General features: G+C 40.2%; 1 protein-coding gene across 2 annotated transcripts in view; it reads right to left on the bottom strand.

The window, feature by feature from the left end:
- The window catches only part of COPG2 (COPI coat complex subunit gamma 2), a 117,024-nt gene extending 100,135 nt beyond the window's left edge, over positions 1-16,889 (bottom strand). Inside the window, exons 1-4 of one of the 2 annotated variants that reach the window (XM_025471663.3) lie at positions 16,749-16,889; positions 15,454-15,506; positions 14,806-14,886; positions 11,608-11,679 (exon numbers count right to left, since the gene is read on the bottom strand). In XM_025471663.3, coding sequence (XP_025327448.1) covers positions 11,608-11,679; positions 14,806-14,886; positions 15,454-15,506; positions 16,749-16,785 — 243 coding nt within the window. In that variant the 5' untranslated portion in view covers positions 16,786-16,889. Of the gene's footprint in view, positions 1-11,607; positions 11,680-14,805; positions 14,887-15,016; positions 15,254-15,453; positions 15,507-16,748 lie in introns of those variants that run through there. The other variant, XM_025471665.3, reaches the window with a different exon arrangement.
- Positions 16,890-17,188: the final 299 nt, after the last annotated feature.

Here is a 17,188-nt window from a genome sequence, read left to right as displayed (position 1 = left end):
GATAAACTGTGGTACATCCAGGGATCCCTGGGTGGCGCAGCGGTTTGGCGCCTGCCTTTGGCCCAGGGCACGATCCTGGAGACCCGGGATCGAATCCCATATCAGGCTCCCGGTGCATGGAGCCTGCTTCTCCCTCTGCCTGTGTCTCTGTCTCTCTCTCTCTCTCTGGGACTATCATGAGTAAATAAATAAAAATTAAAAAAAAAAAAAAAAAAAAAAAAACTGTGGTACATCCAGACAAAAGAGTACTACTCAGCACTAAAAAGAAAATGAACTATCAAGCCGTGAAAAGACATGGAAGAAACTAAATGCATATTACTAAGTGAAAGAAACTGATCTGAAAAAGATACATGCTATATAATTCCAGCTACATGACATTCTAGAAAAGGCAATGCTATGAAGACAGTAAGAGCATCTGTGGTTCCCAGGGTTTGGGGGTTAGATGAGGAATGAATAGATGGAACACAGAAGACTTTTTTGGTCAGTGAAAATACTCTGTGTAATATTTAATGATGGATGCATGTCATTATATATTTGTCCAAATCCACATTATGTCTAACACCAAGAGTGAATATTAACATAAACTATGGACTTTGATTATGGACATGTCAATGTAGGTTTATGAATTCTAACAAATTCATCACTCTGGTAAAGGAGGTTGCTAATGGGGGTGTCTGTATGTGCAGGGAGTACCCAGAAAATCTCTGTACCTTCCTTTTAATTTTGCTGTGAACCTAAAATTTCTCTTAAAAAATAAAGGCTTTCAGGCAGCCACGGTGGCTCAGTGGTTTAGCACCGCCTTCAGCGCAGGGCCTGATCCTGGAGACCCAGGATCGAGTCCCATGTCAGGCTCCCTGCATGGAGCCTGCTTCTCCCTCTGCCTGTGTCTCTGCCTCTCTCTTTCTCTGTGTGTCTCTCATGAATAAATAAATACAATCTTTAAAAAAAATAAAAATAAAAATAAAGGCTTTCTTTAAAAAGTGCTAAGGACATGGATAAATCTCAATGAACAACAACCAAAACAACCCACAAGAAAGGATGTGTTATGATATACATATGTATGTGTGCTTGTGTGTATGCATATGTACACATATATGTTTATATATTCATATACATAAAGATTAAAAGTGTCCTAAGGTTCTCAAATCTTCCACAAACAGGTACAAGATAAAGATGAGTACTAAATTCTGAAAGGCAAATAATCATGTTGCGATTTCTAGGGAAACAACTAAAAGAATTTCCAAGCTATTATCCCAGTAATGTTCTGTTCATTTTTATACAGTCTTTTTTTCTCTCTTGACTTTATTCTGGATAGTTTCTGTCTTCAAGGTTACTGATTTTTTCCCTGTCTCTAATCAGCTTAACCCCATGAGGTCTATTTTTCATTTTATATATGCAAGTTCACATAAATTTTTTTCCCCTTAACTTCTAGAACGTGCATTTGGGTCTCTCTGGATGCCTTGCATTTTGCTCCTCATTCTTATGTCTTTCTATTATATCCTTAGGCATATAGGCTCTATATATAATCGCTATTATGTCACTATCTGCTTCTTCCATCATCCTATCATTTCTGGGTTTGGGTTTATTGATCCATTTTTCTTCTGGTTATGTATAACATTTTCCGGCTTCTTTGCTTACTTGATAATTTTTTATTGGATGGTTTACATTGTTAAGTTTATGTTGTTAGGTGCTTGATTTTGTTGTATTCTTTTACATGGTATTGTACTCTACTCTTCAGATATTATGAATTGTAACAAATTCATCACCAACAAGTTACCTGGACTCAGATTTTTACTTTTGAGGCTTGCTTTTAAGCCTTTTTAAGCTTAAAAGCGTAAAGAATAGGAACTATTCTCAGCCCTGTGTTCTGGTGATTCTTTCTTTGGCATTGGGTAGTTTCCTTTTATGCGTGCACAGATCAATTCTTATCCAAAGATTTAAGGAGAACCCCTTAGCAAATTTCTGAAACTGCCCTCCTTCCTTTCTTCTCTCCCTCTCCCCTGACCTCTTCCCTCTCTAGTACTCTGCCCTACAAATTCGGCTTTCTTGGTTGGCTTCCTGGTATTCTGTTTTCTCAACTCAGAGAGATAACTAGGCTCCTTTTCAGTGTGCCCTTCCTGACCTGATACCTGTAATCAGACTCTGGGCAATAAGCTAATGCAATCCTAGAGCTCACTTTGTTTTTCTTTTTTCTTGAGATCACAATCCTGGGAAACTTGTTAATCTAATGTCTGAAAACTACTGTGTAATATATTTTGTGTGGTTTTCTAGGTGTCTCCAGTAGCAGGGTAAACCTGATCCCTTAACTGCATCGTGGCTAGAAACAGAACAGAACAGAACAGAACTAGATAGATAGATAGATAGATAGATAGATAGATAGATAGATATACACACACACACATATGTATATAGTAAATTTTTATAAACATTCTTTCTGTTCTTCGCTTACATTTAATGTAGATAATAATATATTTGGGTCTATATCTACCATCTTACATGATTTATTTTTGTCCTTCTTGATTGATCTTTCTTTCTTTCTTTCCCTCTTCTATGGCTTGATTTTTCAGTATTCAATTTTTTTTGCAGTTTGGAAGAGAAAAGCAATTAATAGAGAAAAATCAATGAAACAAAAAGCTGGTTATGTGAAGAGATCAATAAAGTTTATAAAGCTCCAGATAAACTTCCCAGGAATAAAAGAGAAAACATACAATTTACCAGTATCAGAATGAAAAAAGGGACAGTACTACAGATCCTACAAACACTAAAAAAAATAAAAGAATATCATGAACAGTTTTTAGGGAAACAAAGTTCAACAACTTCCATGAAATGGACAAATTTCTTGAAAGACACAAACTACCAGAGGTCACTGAAGAAGCTAAATAATCTGACTAGTACCATATCCATTTCTTTTTAATGGAGTCAATTTTCAAAAACCTTCCCTTACAGAAGACAGTTTTGGGGTGCCTGGGTGGCTCAGTTGGTCAAGTGTCTGACTCTTGACGTTGGCTCAGGTCATGATCTCAGGGTTGTGAAATGGAGCCCTTTATTGGCTCCTCAGGTGCTGTATGTGGAGCCTGCTTGAGATTCTCTTTTGCCCTCTCCCTCCATCCCTCCCCTCCCTCTCAAGAAAAAAAAAAAAAAGAAACAGCTTCAATACTGAACTCCATCAAACACTTCAAGAAAAATTAATAATGATTCTACAAAAACTCTTCCAGAAAGCAGAAGAGGAAGAAAGGAAGAAACACTTCTCAATTTGTTCCACAAGGCCAACATTACTCAAATACAAAATCCAGAGAAAAATCTCATAAGAAAAAACTACAGATCAATATATTTCATGACCACAAACTCAAAAATCCTTAAGAAATTTTAACAAACAATAATGAAAGACTTTATATTTTCCAGAAAAAGAAATGAACCTCATCATATTAACATACTGAAAAAGAAAAGCCATTATAATCCAATGGATATAGAAAAATTATTTGACACAATTCACTACCCATTCACACACACACATACACACACACACAAAATCTCAGCAAACTAGGAATAGAATGGAACTTCCTCAACCTGATAAAGGCCATTTATGAAAAACTTATGAGCTAACACCATACTTACTGGTGAAAGACTAAATACCTTCCCCATAAGTCAAGAACAAAACCTGGATGTCCTCTACCATCACTTCTATTTATAGTGTACAACAGTGCAAGAAGACAGTAAGGAAAGATAAACAAATAAAAGGCATACAGATTGAAAAGGAAAAAGTAAATTAAAGTATCTTCCAAAATACTCCTAGCACTAATAAATGAATTTAATAAAATCACAGGAAACAGGTCAATATGCAAAACATCAATTTAATTTCTAGAAACTACTTACAAACAATATAAATACAATAGTATTTTAAAAAATCGTAACTACTTTAGGGATAAATTCACAAAATATGTATAAGACTTGTGTGCTGAAAGCTACAAATACTGCTGACAGAAATTAAAAGGACCTGAATAAGGGGAGAGAACCATATTTGTGGAGCAAAAAACACAATGTTACAATGTTAATTCTCAAACCGATCTTCAGATTCAATGTAATCCCCATCAAAATTTCAACAGATTTTAAAATATAGAATTGGAAGCTGATTCTAAAATTCATATGGAAAAGCAAAGAACCCAGTATACCCAAACTTTTTCCAAAAAGGGGGAAAAAACAAAGAAACACATGCACTACCAGATTTAAAACTTACTACAAAGGTATAGTCATCAAGATAGTGTAATATTGGAAGAAGAATAAAGATATAGATCAATGAAACAAAACAGAATGTTCCAGTGTACCAATGTAACTCAATAACCTCCTCCCTCCTCCATCCATACTGACATGCAACTATTCAGTACCGTTTTTTTTTTCTTTTTTTTTTTTCAGTACCATTTGTTGAGAAAACAAAGTAGGAGAAAAAGGAGAAAATGGTGAAAGGAGAAAGCGGAATCCAATCCTTACCCTGTACCGTATGCAAAAATTAATTCAAAATGGATCAAAATGCCTAGAAAAAAGGCATAGGAGAAAATCTTTGTGATGCTGGGTTAGGCAAAGATTTCTATAATACACATCAGAAGCATAATCCACAATAGAAAAAAAAATTGATAAACTGGACTTCCTCAAAATTTAAAACTTCTGTTCTCTGAAAGACTAAAAAATGAAAAAACAAGCCAAAGATGGGAAGAAAATATTTAGGAAATATATCTGATAAAGGACTTGTATCCAGAATACACAAAGACTTTTCAAAACTTATGAAAATATACAACCAAATTATTAAAAATGGGCAAAAAGATATAAACAGATCCTTTAGCATGAAAGATATATACAAAGCAAAAAAAGCACACAAAAAGATGTTTGAGATTATTAGCCATTAGGAAAATTCAAATTAAAACTACAAAGAGATACCACTATATAGCTAGTCAATGGCTAAAATTAAAAAGAAACAAATTTAGGGCGCCTGGGTGGCTCAGTCGGTTACACATCTATCTGCCTTCAGCTCCAGTCATGATCCCGGGGTCCTGGGATCCAACCCCATGTCGAGCTTCCTGCTCAGTAGGGAGCCTGCTTCTCCCTTTCCCTCTGCCTGCCACTCCCCCTGCTTGTGTGCTTGTGCTCTGTCAAATAAATAAATAAAATCTTTTTTAAATAAATAAAAAGAAACAAATTTAAAAAGGCAAAAAAAAGACAATACCAAGAGCTAGCCAGAATGCAGTCACTAGAACTTTCAAACAGCAATGATGGTGGAAATCGAAGAGGGATTGGCAGCTTCTTACAGAGTTAAATATGTGTACACCTTATCATACCACCCAGCAGCAATCTCACTCCTAAGAACTGACCCAAGAGAAATAAAAACTTATGTTTAAAAATTTGGACACAAAAAAATAAAAAATAAATAAAAAATAAAAATTTGGACACGAATGTTTTTAGCCACTTTATTCATAGCCATCAAACCCTGGTAACAAACCAAATATCCTTCAGATTACGTTGAATCTGAAGATCAATTTGAGGAGAATTAACATTGTAATATTGTGTTTTCTGCTCCACAAACATGGTTATCTCCCCTTATTCAGGTCTCTTTAATTTCTGTCAGCAGTATTGTAACTTTCAGCACACAAGTCTTACAGCAAACAGACAAACTGAGGTACGTCCATAAAATAGAATACTACAATGAAATAAAAAGAAGCAAACCCCTCATGTAAACAATAACATAGACAAAAGTGACTCAAAAGAGTTTATATGGTATGATATCATTTTTATGACCTCCCAGACAAGCAAAACTATGCAGAAAGAAGAGATTAGTGGCTGCCTGGGGCTGAGGATAGTTAGATCATATGTAGAGGCAGGAGGGAATTCTTTGGAGTGATGGAAACATTCTAAATCTTGATTGCAACGGTGATAATAACTACTATATGCATTTGTCAAAAATCATAAAACTATACCCTAAAAAGGACTTTATTCTATGAAAATTATACTTTTTTTTAAGATTTATTTATTTATTCATTCAGAGAGAGCAAGAGAGAGGCAGAGACACAGGCAGAGGGAGAAGCAGGCTCCATGCAGGAAGCCCGACATGGGACTCGATCCGGGGTCTCCAGGATCACACCCCAGGCTGCAGGCAGCACTAAACCGCTGTGCCACCGGGGCTGCCCTTTTTTTTTTTTTTTTTTTAATGGAGAAGACAACAGTACAAGTGAATGAAAATCCAAGCCACATGCTGGAAGGAAATTTTTATAAAACACCTATCTGATAAAGGTCTTGTACCTAGAAAATATAAAGACAACTTATCACTCAATAGGACAAGTGGCATGATTTTTTTTTAAAAAGTAAAAGATTTGAGCTAATACTTCACCAAAGAAGATATACAGATGTCAAATAAGCATATACTTACTTAATACATTCATCATTAAGGAAATGTGAACTCAACAATGCCACTCCTAGATATTAAGCAAAGAAGATAAAAGCAGGTCCACACAAAGACTTCTACTTCAATATTTTTAGTAGCTTTGTCCATAATATGGACATAAGCTGGAAACATCTCAAATATCCATTAATTTGTGAATGGATAAGTAAACTAGACTACCTCCATACAATGCAACACTACTCAGCAATAAAAGTGAGAAACTACTGATACACACAAAAAACTTGGATCAGTCTCAAAGGCCATAAGCTCAGAGAAAGAAACTAGACATAAAAGTCATAATAGCCTACATACTATATGATTAAATTTAAGTGAAATTCTAGAAAATGCAAAACTGTGGTATCAGTAAGTAGATCACTGACTTCTAAGTGCTAGGGGTTGAGACAGGAGTCAGACAATTAAGGGATACAGGGGCATATTCTGGAGTGATGAGAGGCTTCTGTATCCGGAGTGAGGGGACGGTTCTAGGACTCCATACACTGGTCAAAACTCACTGAATCGTACACTTAAAATTGGTGAATTTTATTATACATAAGTTACACTCAGTAAAGCTATTTTTGTAAATACTAAAATAAAAAAAAATTTCCTATAAGTCAACAAGAGAAATATAAATAAGCAAAGAATGTGAACAGACAATTCACAGAGGAAGAAAGTAAATGGCCACTATACATAGGAAGAATTTCAATTTCAGCAATGATCATGAAAATGCAAATTAAGACTACAAAGAGATGCCATTTCACATTCTTCTGAATAGCAAACATTTAGGTCTGATAATAAGAAATTATCAGGAACAAGTAAGGATTTGAAGCAATGTCTGTATAAATTAGTACAAGATCAGTTAAAGATCAACTTGATAAGATCAAATAACTAGCATTATTTAGAAATTCCAGTCGTAGGTATCTATCCCAGAAAAATTCTTAGTATGTGCACAAGACATGTCCATAAGCATTATGTATAACATCATTTGTAATGACAAAGAAGTAGAAGCAACACATATCTACCAATGGGAGAATGGACAAATAAATAGAAATACTGTATACTAACACACTGGGAATACATGTAGCAGCGAAACTGAATAAAGTGGAAGTATGTGTAGCAAGAGAGTAATCTTGAAAACATTGATTTTGAAAACTGCAATAATAATATGATCACATATGTATTTTTAAGATTTATTTACTTGAGAGAAAGAGAGAGAGAATGCGGGGGAGGGGCAGAGGAAGAGGGAGAGAGAATCCTCAAGCAGAATCTGCACTCAGCATGGAGCCTGACACAGGGCTCAATCCCAGGACCCTGAGACCATGACGTGAGCTGAAATCAAGAGTCAGCCACTTAGCCAACTGAGCCAACCAGGTACCCCAATCACTTATATACATATTTTTAAATATTTTATTTATTTATTTGAAAGAGAAAGAGAGTGCACAAGTAGAGGGTGGGGATGGGCAGAGGGAAAGGGATAAGTAGAGTCTCTGTTCAGCAGGGAGCCCAACATGGGGTTCGATCCTAGGACCCTGGGATCATGATCTGAGCAGAAAGGAGACACTTAACCAACTGAGCCACTCAGGTGCCCCCACTTACATTTTTAAATATAAAAATATACACTTAGTGATACAAAAAAATACACTTAGTGATACAAAAAAATAAATATATAAAAAATACACTTAGTGATAATATTTTTATACTAAGTATAGATTATGGATACAAATATATGCAATATATATAGATGTAAACCTTTGTAGGAGGTTACCAATATCAAGATAGTAATTACCCTCTGCTAAAGGACGAAGCTCCACATGCTACCAGCAAAATCCCCACCTCCCTTTCTTACCCCCCAAAAAATACACCCTTAATTCCATATTCTGCCTAAGTGATCATCAAAATGAATCACAGTGTGCTGTACATGGTTATTTTCCTGTCACTACAAACAACCTAAAATACCGTGGTCATTATTCATCACCTGGACACTTTTTGCCATACAGCTGGGAACAGCACTTAATCTATTTTCCATCCTTATCAATTCCCCAACCCTCCACCATGTTTTCTGGCACTTTCATCAGCAAAATCTCTTATATCCTTAACTCTTCTCCTAAAGTCCCCATCTTGTCTCTAATTAAAACCTGGCTCCTCCCTGAGAACCACCCCCTCACAGCCCTCCCATTGGTGGCTGTGTCTCTCCTTCAACCCTCATCCACTAGACCTGAATGTGGGGAAGCTCACTACCTGTTCAAAATCTCTATACTGCCTTTCTCACTGTACCTTGTTCACCCCTAAAAATTTCTGCCTTTAAAGCTTATGCCTTGAGGTTGCATCACCTGCCACCACTCCTGGCTATATATCTAGACCTCTGGTTACTTCCCTTAAAAAAAAAAAAAAAAAAATTAGTACCTTGTTCACCATCGCTATCTTCAATATTATCCCAGTAATAATTATGGGTGACTTCAATATTCATCCAGACCATATTTCTAAAACTCTAACCACTGGGTAGAATTGGCCTCTTCTCCAATGGTCCTGTTCTCCTTCCTTCTGCAATCACCCACTTCTACTATCATCCCCAACAATTAACAGTATCATTATTTTCATTTTTCCACTTCCAGGTATTTCTCTCTCTAGCCACCACTCCCAACTCCAGCAGCCCTTTCAGGCCATCAGGATCTACAATCCATCAATTCGATCAACTTTTTACTGTCCCAAACAGTCCCCGTCCTTACTTGCCTCCTAACCAGATTCCATAGTTAATATTTCAGTCACTCAACTTCCTTGCTTTTCCCTCTGCTTACTAACCTGGCAAAACCCTAACCCTGATTAAATCTAATCTCTAACCATTCCACACCGCAACCTGAAGCCTGTAGCAGGAGAAAAACATTCACTCTGCTACCAGGTAATACCTTCAATTCATGACCACTAACTCCAAGGGGTCATTCGTACTGTCCAACAACCTACATTTCCCCAATCCATTTTCTGGAAGACTATTGCATGCATTATTTTCTTAAGACAACCCCTGTGCTAGAGGCTTCTAGTTTGTCCTCATTCTGATTCTTCCCTGCTCTGCATCCTCTTCCCTGTTCCATTGGCCAGCTCTTCTTTCCAGCCGCCAGCCCTCTGAGCAACAGCACTTTGGCCCGCAAACTCACAGAGCCACAGAACCACAAAGAGGCGACAGCCTTCCATAACTTTTATAATAGTCCTTCTCCCTACTCCAGCAGCCTGAAATGCCTGGCTTTCTAGTCTCACTCTTCTAATACATAAACCTATAATAATCACAGTGGTTCTGCCTTCCTGATTGAACTCTGAATTTCTGGTACAGGAAGTGATTAAAGGGAAACAGGACCTTAACAACAGAAATCTGAAATTGCTTCTCTGATTTGATCAAAGGCATTAATGACCCTGTTTCTAGTGGTAAAGAAGAAACTCGTAGTCCATGGCATGCAGAAGCAAAATACTTAAATCATCACCTGCAAAGAAGCATCATTAGGGACCTATAAAAGACAAGGTTTGGGTAACCCAGTAGTTGCTGCCATAGAATATTTTGTAAAAATGTGATATAATGGGGTAGTTGCTACTAAGAACACTGGAGAACTTAGTAAAAGAAATGAATACGGAGTTTTAAATTTACAGCTCAATGTCTGGGTAACGGACTAGAAGTCTTCCATAACACCATAATAAAAAGCCTGTGTCATGTGGACGCAAGGCTGTGAATTCTGAAAAGCAAACCCTCCATGTGGCTGAAAGACAATGAAAATTCCATAGACACCCTGTGGAGCATCTTGGATTAAAGGGAGACCTTGGGATTGGGAAGGACTGGGACCCTGAAAATTGGGATGGGGATATACAGGCAGATTCTGATGAAACTGAGTACCTTAAACCCTCTAAATTCCCCAAGCCTCCTCTGAAAGTAGAAGCAGCTCTTCATTCTCTAAGGAAATCAGTCTCCCTTTGCCTCAAGAATGTGTTATAGCCTCACCAAGACAGTTGCCCTACGAGAGATTGCAGAGTTCCTGAGATCGACCCCGGAAGCTTATCATTATCCAAACATATAACTACACACAAATCCTAGAAGTTCCTGGGGGTTGGGCACAAAACGTGGCCTGTGAAGATATGTGGTACATACCAAAAATACTGCAAGATTTGGACAATTTATGTCAACAGAAAGCTGAGAAGTCTATCTCCCAGAACTCCCTTCCCTGTAGGTTCTGAGCTAGAGCTGGGCAAAAGAGAAACGCACCGCATTTAGAAAACAGAAGTAGGGTGCCTGGGTAGCTCAGTAGTTGAGTATCTGCCTTTGGGTCAGGTTGTGATCCTGGGGGCCTGGGAGCAAGTCCCACAAGGGATCCCTGCAGGGAGCCTGCTTCTCCCTCTGCCTATGTCCCTGCCTCTCTCTGTCTCTCTCATGAAGAAATAAATTAAATTAAAAAAGAGAGAAAAAAAAAAAAAAAGAGAGAAAACAGAAGTAAAGCAGCAGCCATTATGTTCTGAAAGTCAGGGTGTCTTAAGGCAGTGAGAAATAAATGCAGAGGTGCTGGCAGCTTTAGTTTGTCCTTACTCTTCTTTTTTCCTACTCCATGTCCTCTTTCCCACTCTGCATCTGACTGTTCTTCTCACCAGCCAGCCCTGCTAACAGCAACCCCAGGCCCACCAGAAACTTGACTAGGAACTTAGAGATGTGGTAGCTACGTCCACTGACTTCCACACCAGTCCACTTTCACAATGGCATGCCACAAGCTGGATATGAACAGCTTTTATGACTGCATGAGATCTGTGAAGGAACAGCTTTGTGCTGTTATCTGTCAATCTTTCATATTCATACAGACTTTAATGAACACTTAAAAATTTTATGAAGACAGGGATCCCTGGGTGGCGCAGCGGTTTAGCGCCTGCCTTTGGCCCAGGGCGCGATCCTGGAGACCCGGGATCGAATCCCACATCGGGCTCCCGGTGCATGGAGCCTGCTTCTCCCTCTGCCTGTGTCTCTGCCTCTCTCTCTCTCTCTCTCTCTCTCTGTGACTATCATAAATAAATAAAAATTTTAAAAAAAATTTTATGAAGACAAATAATGTTTATATAATTTTAAATATTTCAAGCAACCTTTTCTAATTTGGAACATTCTTAAGTTCCCCAAGGTAAAATAATAAAAGGAGCTTTTCCAGTCTAAAAGAATAAAATATACTTACATCATTAGATTGAAACAATCTAGTCATTGCAAAGAAGGCTTCTGTGGCTTCCATAGTTCCAAAGTGTTCCCCCTAGGGAAAATTTAAACAATTTCTTAAACTTAAAAAAAAAAAAAAACAAAAGTATATTAAGGACTTTCTCTTTATTTCTGCAAAAATCTTTTAGAACTTGACAAGAAAATTCTTTGTAAACATTCTGCCTCTAAGCTATTTTTCTGGTTTTTAATTTATAAACCTGCATGGCCATTTTGTCCACTCCTTATTTGAAATAATTCAGTATCACACACCATGTTATAAAAAGCTCTGGAATAGTAGTCTCTAACCTTTTAGCAGGTAGAGAACCACAATTTACAAAGAGGTAGAAAGTAGTAGCAAGTTGAGTTCCTAATCAGAATGGCATGTTATTACTACACTGCATACAAGCAGAGATCACACCTTTTATATTCCTATAATCTAATGCCCAGCACAAAGCCTGACATACTGTAGTACAACAAATATTACGTTGTGAAGAACTATATATTACAAATCCAAAAAACAAAAACAAAGGGACCAACTGAAAGGGCACGAACCAGATTAGTTATATAAAAGCAAGGCTTTGGAAGATACCTTGGATCAGAACTTTAATATATTTAAATAAATCACCTGAGGATCTTGCCAAAGTACAGAATCTTGCTTCAGTAGCTCTGGGTGAAGCCTAAAATTTTGCATTTCTAACTCGCTCCCGGTGATACAAATGCTGCTGGTCTCGGAATGCCATTTTTTAAGTAGCAAGATGTTAGATAACCTATTTCACTCACAGTCAAAAAATTCCAGATTACAGACCACCTGAGGCCATTTAATATTTCAAATTTCAAATATTTTCAAATATTTCAAAACAAAACATTTCAATATTTAATTTCATTAAAAGCAATCTTCATAATGCATTAGGCTCAATCACTTTTCAGGGCTTCAGATCTCACATGGAATATAACTAGTTTTCAATCTATCTGTCATGGGTATAAGAATAAACAAATTTTGGGGATCCCCGGGTGGCTCAGCGGTTTAGCACCTGCCTTTGGCCCAGGGCGCGATCCTGGAGTCCCGGGATCGAGTCCCACATCAGGCTCCCGGCATGGAGCCTGCTTCTCCCTCTGCCTGTGTCTCTGCCTCTCTCTTTCTCTCTATGTCTATCATGAATAAATAAATATAATCTTTAAAAAAATTTTTTTTGATGAACAGCTTTAAAAGCTGAAGATGAAAGACAAAATATAAGAATTCACAATTACTTAAATCAGAGTGCTCAACATGCTCATCCGCAAGAGACTTCTCTCATAAATACTTAGTGAATAGACAGAAGTCCATGCGCCTTTTAGTCACAGCAGTAAACCCTAAGTTCCGACTTTTAGACTTGAAATTCAGAATATACGAGTAGGTTGCTGTGACAGAAATGTAAAAGTATTTTTCCATAAAGCAATACCAAGAATTAGGCCAAAGGTAAAACTAAGGTTCCCAAACCTGTTTATGTAGCTGACTGTGTTTATTTATCAGATTATACTCGTAATTTCCTTATCAAGATAATGAAATGTTTCAACATGAGCTGCTCATCAAAGAAGTACTAGTCGATACAAAAGTATAGGCTATTCAGCACACCTTCAACTACTCAAAACTAGGCTTGTGTAATGGATTTAGCCAACTTGGACACATTGTGTGCTACGAAAAATTAAATCAAACTGACTTTGCCTTAAATGTTTCTAATATGGTACCACAGAAGGATATGATGTTTGTACAAGAATATATTTTATGTAAGAGTAACTTGTTGAGCAGCCCAGGTGGCTCAGCAGTTTATCGATGCCTTCAGTCCAGGGTGTGATCCTGGAGACCCAGGATCGAGTCCCATGTCGGGCTTCCTGCATGGAGGCTGCTTCTCCCTCTGCCTGTGTCTCTGCCTCTCTCTCTCTCTGTCTCTCATGAATAAATAAATAAAATCTTAAAAAAAAAAAAATTAACTTGTTGCTCAGACTCCATTTGCAAAATAAAGTAAAAATAAGATATTCTCATGAAATTCAAGTAGGAACCACAGTCTTCTTAACACCATATATTAACCACCTGAAGTATATATGTATGTGTATTTGTGTGTACATGTGTGTGTGAATCTAAAAAACAAATTCATATTTTTTAAGGTCCTAGACATTCCATGAAATTTTTTTAGTCTGAAACAAAACAATCAAAAACACAAGAAAAATAAAATAACAGTAATAACAAGCAGAATCTATGTTTCATCAGGGCAAATAGTTTTGGTGATTTTTGTCTGCTATATCCCCAGTGCCTAAAACAGTGCATTAGAATCAATAGGTGTGGGCAGCCCCGATGGCCCAGCAGTTTGGCACCGCCTCAGCCAGGGGTATGATCCTGGAGACCCGGGATTGAGTCCCATGTCGGTCTCCCTGCACGGAGCCTGCTTCTCCCTCTGCCTGTGTCTCTGCGTCTCTCTCTGCCTCTCTCTCTCTCTCTCTCTCTCTGTGTCTGTCTTGAATAAATAAATAAAATCTTTTTAAAAAAGAATCAGTAGGTGTATTATAAATATCTGCCGAATGACTGAATGAAAACTACTCCTGAATGTGTACATCCAGGATTATTCTCAGAGCTTTACGTTCATTATCTTGTGGAATCATTACAACTCTATAAAACAGGTATTATCATAATCCTCAATATATTTTCTATAGTCCTTTTCTAGGACATTAAGGCCCAAAATGGTTAAGCTCAGAATCATATCACCTGGCTTGGTACAGTAGGAATAATAAATATAAAACCTAAGCATTAAAATCAAAGCTTGAAAAACATCACTATTATACTCCTCCCCCTTAAAAAAAAAGTAAAATATCTGGGATTTGTCCAAGATTTTGTACTGTATTTTTGGAGGGACATAAAGACCGCTGAACAAATCTAAACATGTTTTAACATTAATACTTGTTAAATTCAAATCAATGTTGATAATCTATTATGTGCTTAGCTGGTCTAGTACCTCATGAATAAAACAGAAATATATGTCATAATCCTTGTCCTCAAGAAGTTTTACATATCATCACCTTAATCAAACACTATATACTTTTAAATTGAGTGAATTTTAAGAAATTAACTATACTTTCCAAAAAGTACTTCACTGAATGTTATGTATTTCTTTTCCAGGAAACAAATCTGAGGAAAATCAAAATAGCTTACTTGGTTCAGTAAGTAAAGAATCTTTGTAAGAATATGCAAACATCTTCTTGGATTGATGGGTGTTTCATTGAATATGCGAGCCTGTGGGAACGAAAAACATTTTTAAACAGCATGTTTTCTGTCATTTCTATCATATTACAAAAGATCAACTTTAATCAAATAGACTATTACATATTTTGATCACAACATCCACATAATGTTAGTTGCTTACAGTTTTCAATTTATCACAGTATACGATACACTTTGGTCTTTATATTCCGTCTATACTAACTCCTTCCCTTACATCTAGTACTTCAACTTTATGGGCGTTATGTGTGTTAAGAATCGTAATATTTATCTATATCATCTGAATATAATTAGCTTAATATCTTTAACTTCCTTCAGTAACCTTGTGCTAAACATCTCTTTGGCATTTTACTTAAAATTATCAACATGTGGCAGAGTGTCTACACAGTTTTGCGTTTCTGTAAGCTCTAGACCCTCCTATGGTAAGTTAACCCCTCTTCCTCTTCCCTCAGGTCTGTATTTTCCGAACACAATTATTACATCCTTCAATTCTTATTTCGGGTCATCATATTCCGGAGGCTCTCTGCCCACCATTCCAAAATGGAATAGAAAGAAAGAACACAATATACTTCCAAGTCATACCTCCTGTAAGACAGCACTCTTCTCCAGATGCCGAAAAGGATTGGAGCCACTACCTATATCATAAACAAAAAATGTCTTCAATAGCTGTCCAAGACAAACTTACTGTCTACAGAAGGGTACTGAATGCTTGGGATATCTCACCTAGATGAAGCGACCACTTGGATAGCACAGTGACAAGCGTTACTAATACACATATGAACTGAATAAAATCATATGGATTCTGGTACTAGCTGTCGTTGCTAGTTACTGAGGATCTTGCACTTCTCTTTTGCACGATCCCTGCCCAAAAAGAGTGTCTTCTTTCCTTGTCCTCTTTTTATGGGACTGTTGCGAGCCTATGTTATGTTCACACAGCTAAGATTAATGAGACTGTGGTAGGACCCTTTTGGATTTCCCTGAAAGACAAGCGCTATCTTCCATGTTTCCAACAATTACTTCGAGGCAGAAAAGAGTTTATAGCCAAGAATGCTGTCAAGCTGGAAGGGGCCATGGAGATTTACTAAACCCAAACGTCCACCACACCATGGGAGAGCCGAACCAAACACTGAGGGCTTGTGCTTTGGGAGTTGGGGGGTTGGGCGGGGGGGGGTGTTTTTAGGTGGCTTGGCATCTTCCCCACTCGCTCTGGATCAAAGTTGGGTCTCGAGAACGCCACTCGAGCATCCTCCGTACCGTGGGCCAGTCGTAATCCCCTGGGAGGCGGACACAGCTAAGGTCCTCGGGCAGGCTGGAAGGGCCAAGGCGCTTCCAGGTTCATACACGCGCGCGCGCGCACACACACGCGCACACCCACGCGCACACACACGCGCACACTCGGTCCCGGCGGACCACCTCCGGCGCCCCCAGCGCGCGTGCACCCGCCCCTCGCCGCGCCGCGGGCCCGCCTCCTCGGCCTGGAGCACCCCCCGCCCCCCCCCGCGGCGCGGCGGAGGCGGAGGCGGAGGCGGAGGCGGAGGCGGCTCCGAGGGGCTGCGCCCGGGGGCGGGCGCGGGGGCGGGGGCGGGCGCGGGGCGCGCGACCCGAGGGGAGGCTCCGAGGCCGGGGGAGGGGCTAGGGGCAGGCCCCGGGCTGCAGCCGAGCGGAGCCGAGCGGGGCCGAGCGGGGCCGAGCGGAGCCGAGCGGGGCCGGCGGAGGGAGGGAGGGAGGGAGGGAGAGAGGGAGGGGCGGGCTCCAGCTCCGGCCCCCTGGCGCACCGGGCGCCCACGCCTGCGGGTCCGCGGCCCCCGGGAGCAGGTGGCGGCGGGCGGGGAAGGGGCCCCGCGGCCGAGGGTGGGCGTCGGCAGCCCAGCGCGTACCAGACTCCTCGTCCTTCTTGTCGAATTTTTTAATCATCTTGGACGACTTCCCAGCGCCCAGACCCACCGCAACCGTCCAGGCGCCGCAGCCGCGAGCGGAAGAGGCTGCAGGAAGGCCGGCCCCGCGCCCCGGCGCCGGTTGGGTCGCCGTCCCGTCACTCGGGGAGAAGGCCCGCCCTCCCGGCTGTGGCGGCCGCGCCCGTCCCCCGGGGCCGCGGCCACGCCCTCGCCCCGCCCGCAGCCGCGCGGAGGCGGGGCCGGCGCTGGGCCCCCGGGGTGCGTCGCGGCCCCTGCGGGGCGGGGCGGGGCGGGGGCCCACGGGGGGGGCGCGGGACGGGGGGGCGCGGGGCGGGGGCCCACGGGGGGTCGCGGGGCGGGGGGGCGCGGGGCGGGGGCCCACGGGGGGGCGGGGGCGCGGGGCGGGGGCCCACGGGGGGGCG

The sequence above is a fragment of the Canis lupus genome, chromosome 14 (genome assembly GCF_003254725.2).
Source record: "Canis lupus dingo isolate Sandy chromosome 14, ASM325472v2, whole genome shotgun sequence".
Lineage (NCBI taxonomy): Eukaryota > Metazoa > Chordata > Mammalia > Carnivora > Canidae > Canis > Canis lupus.
Note: the sequence above shows the minus strand (reverse complement) of the source record. Positions and strands in the feature narration are given on the sequence as shown.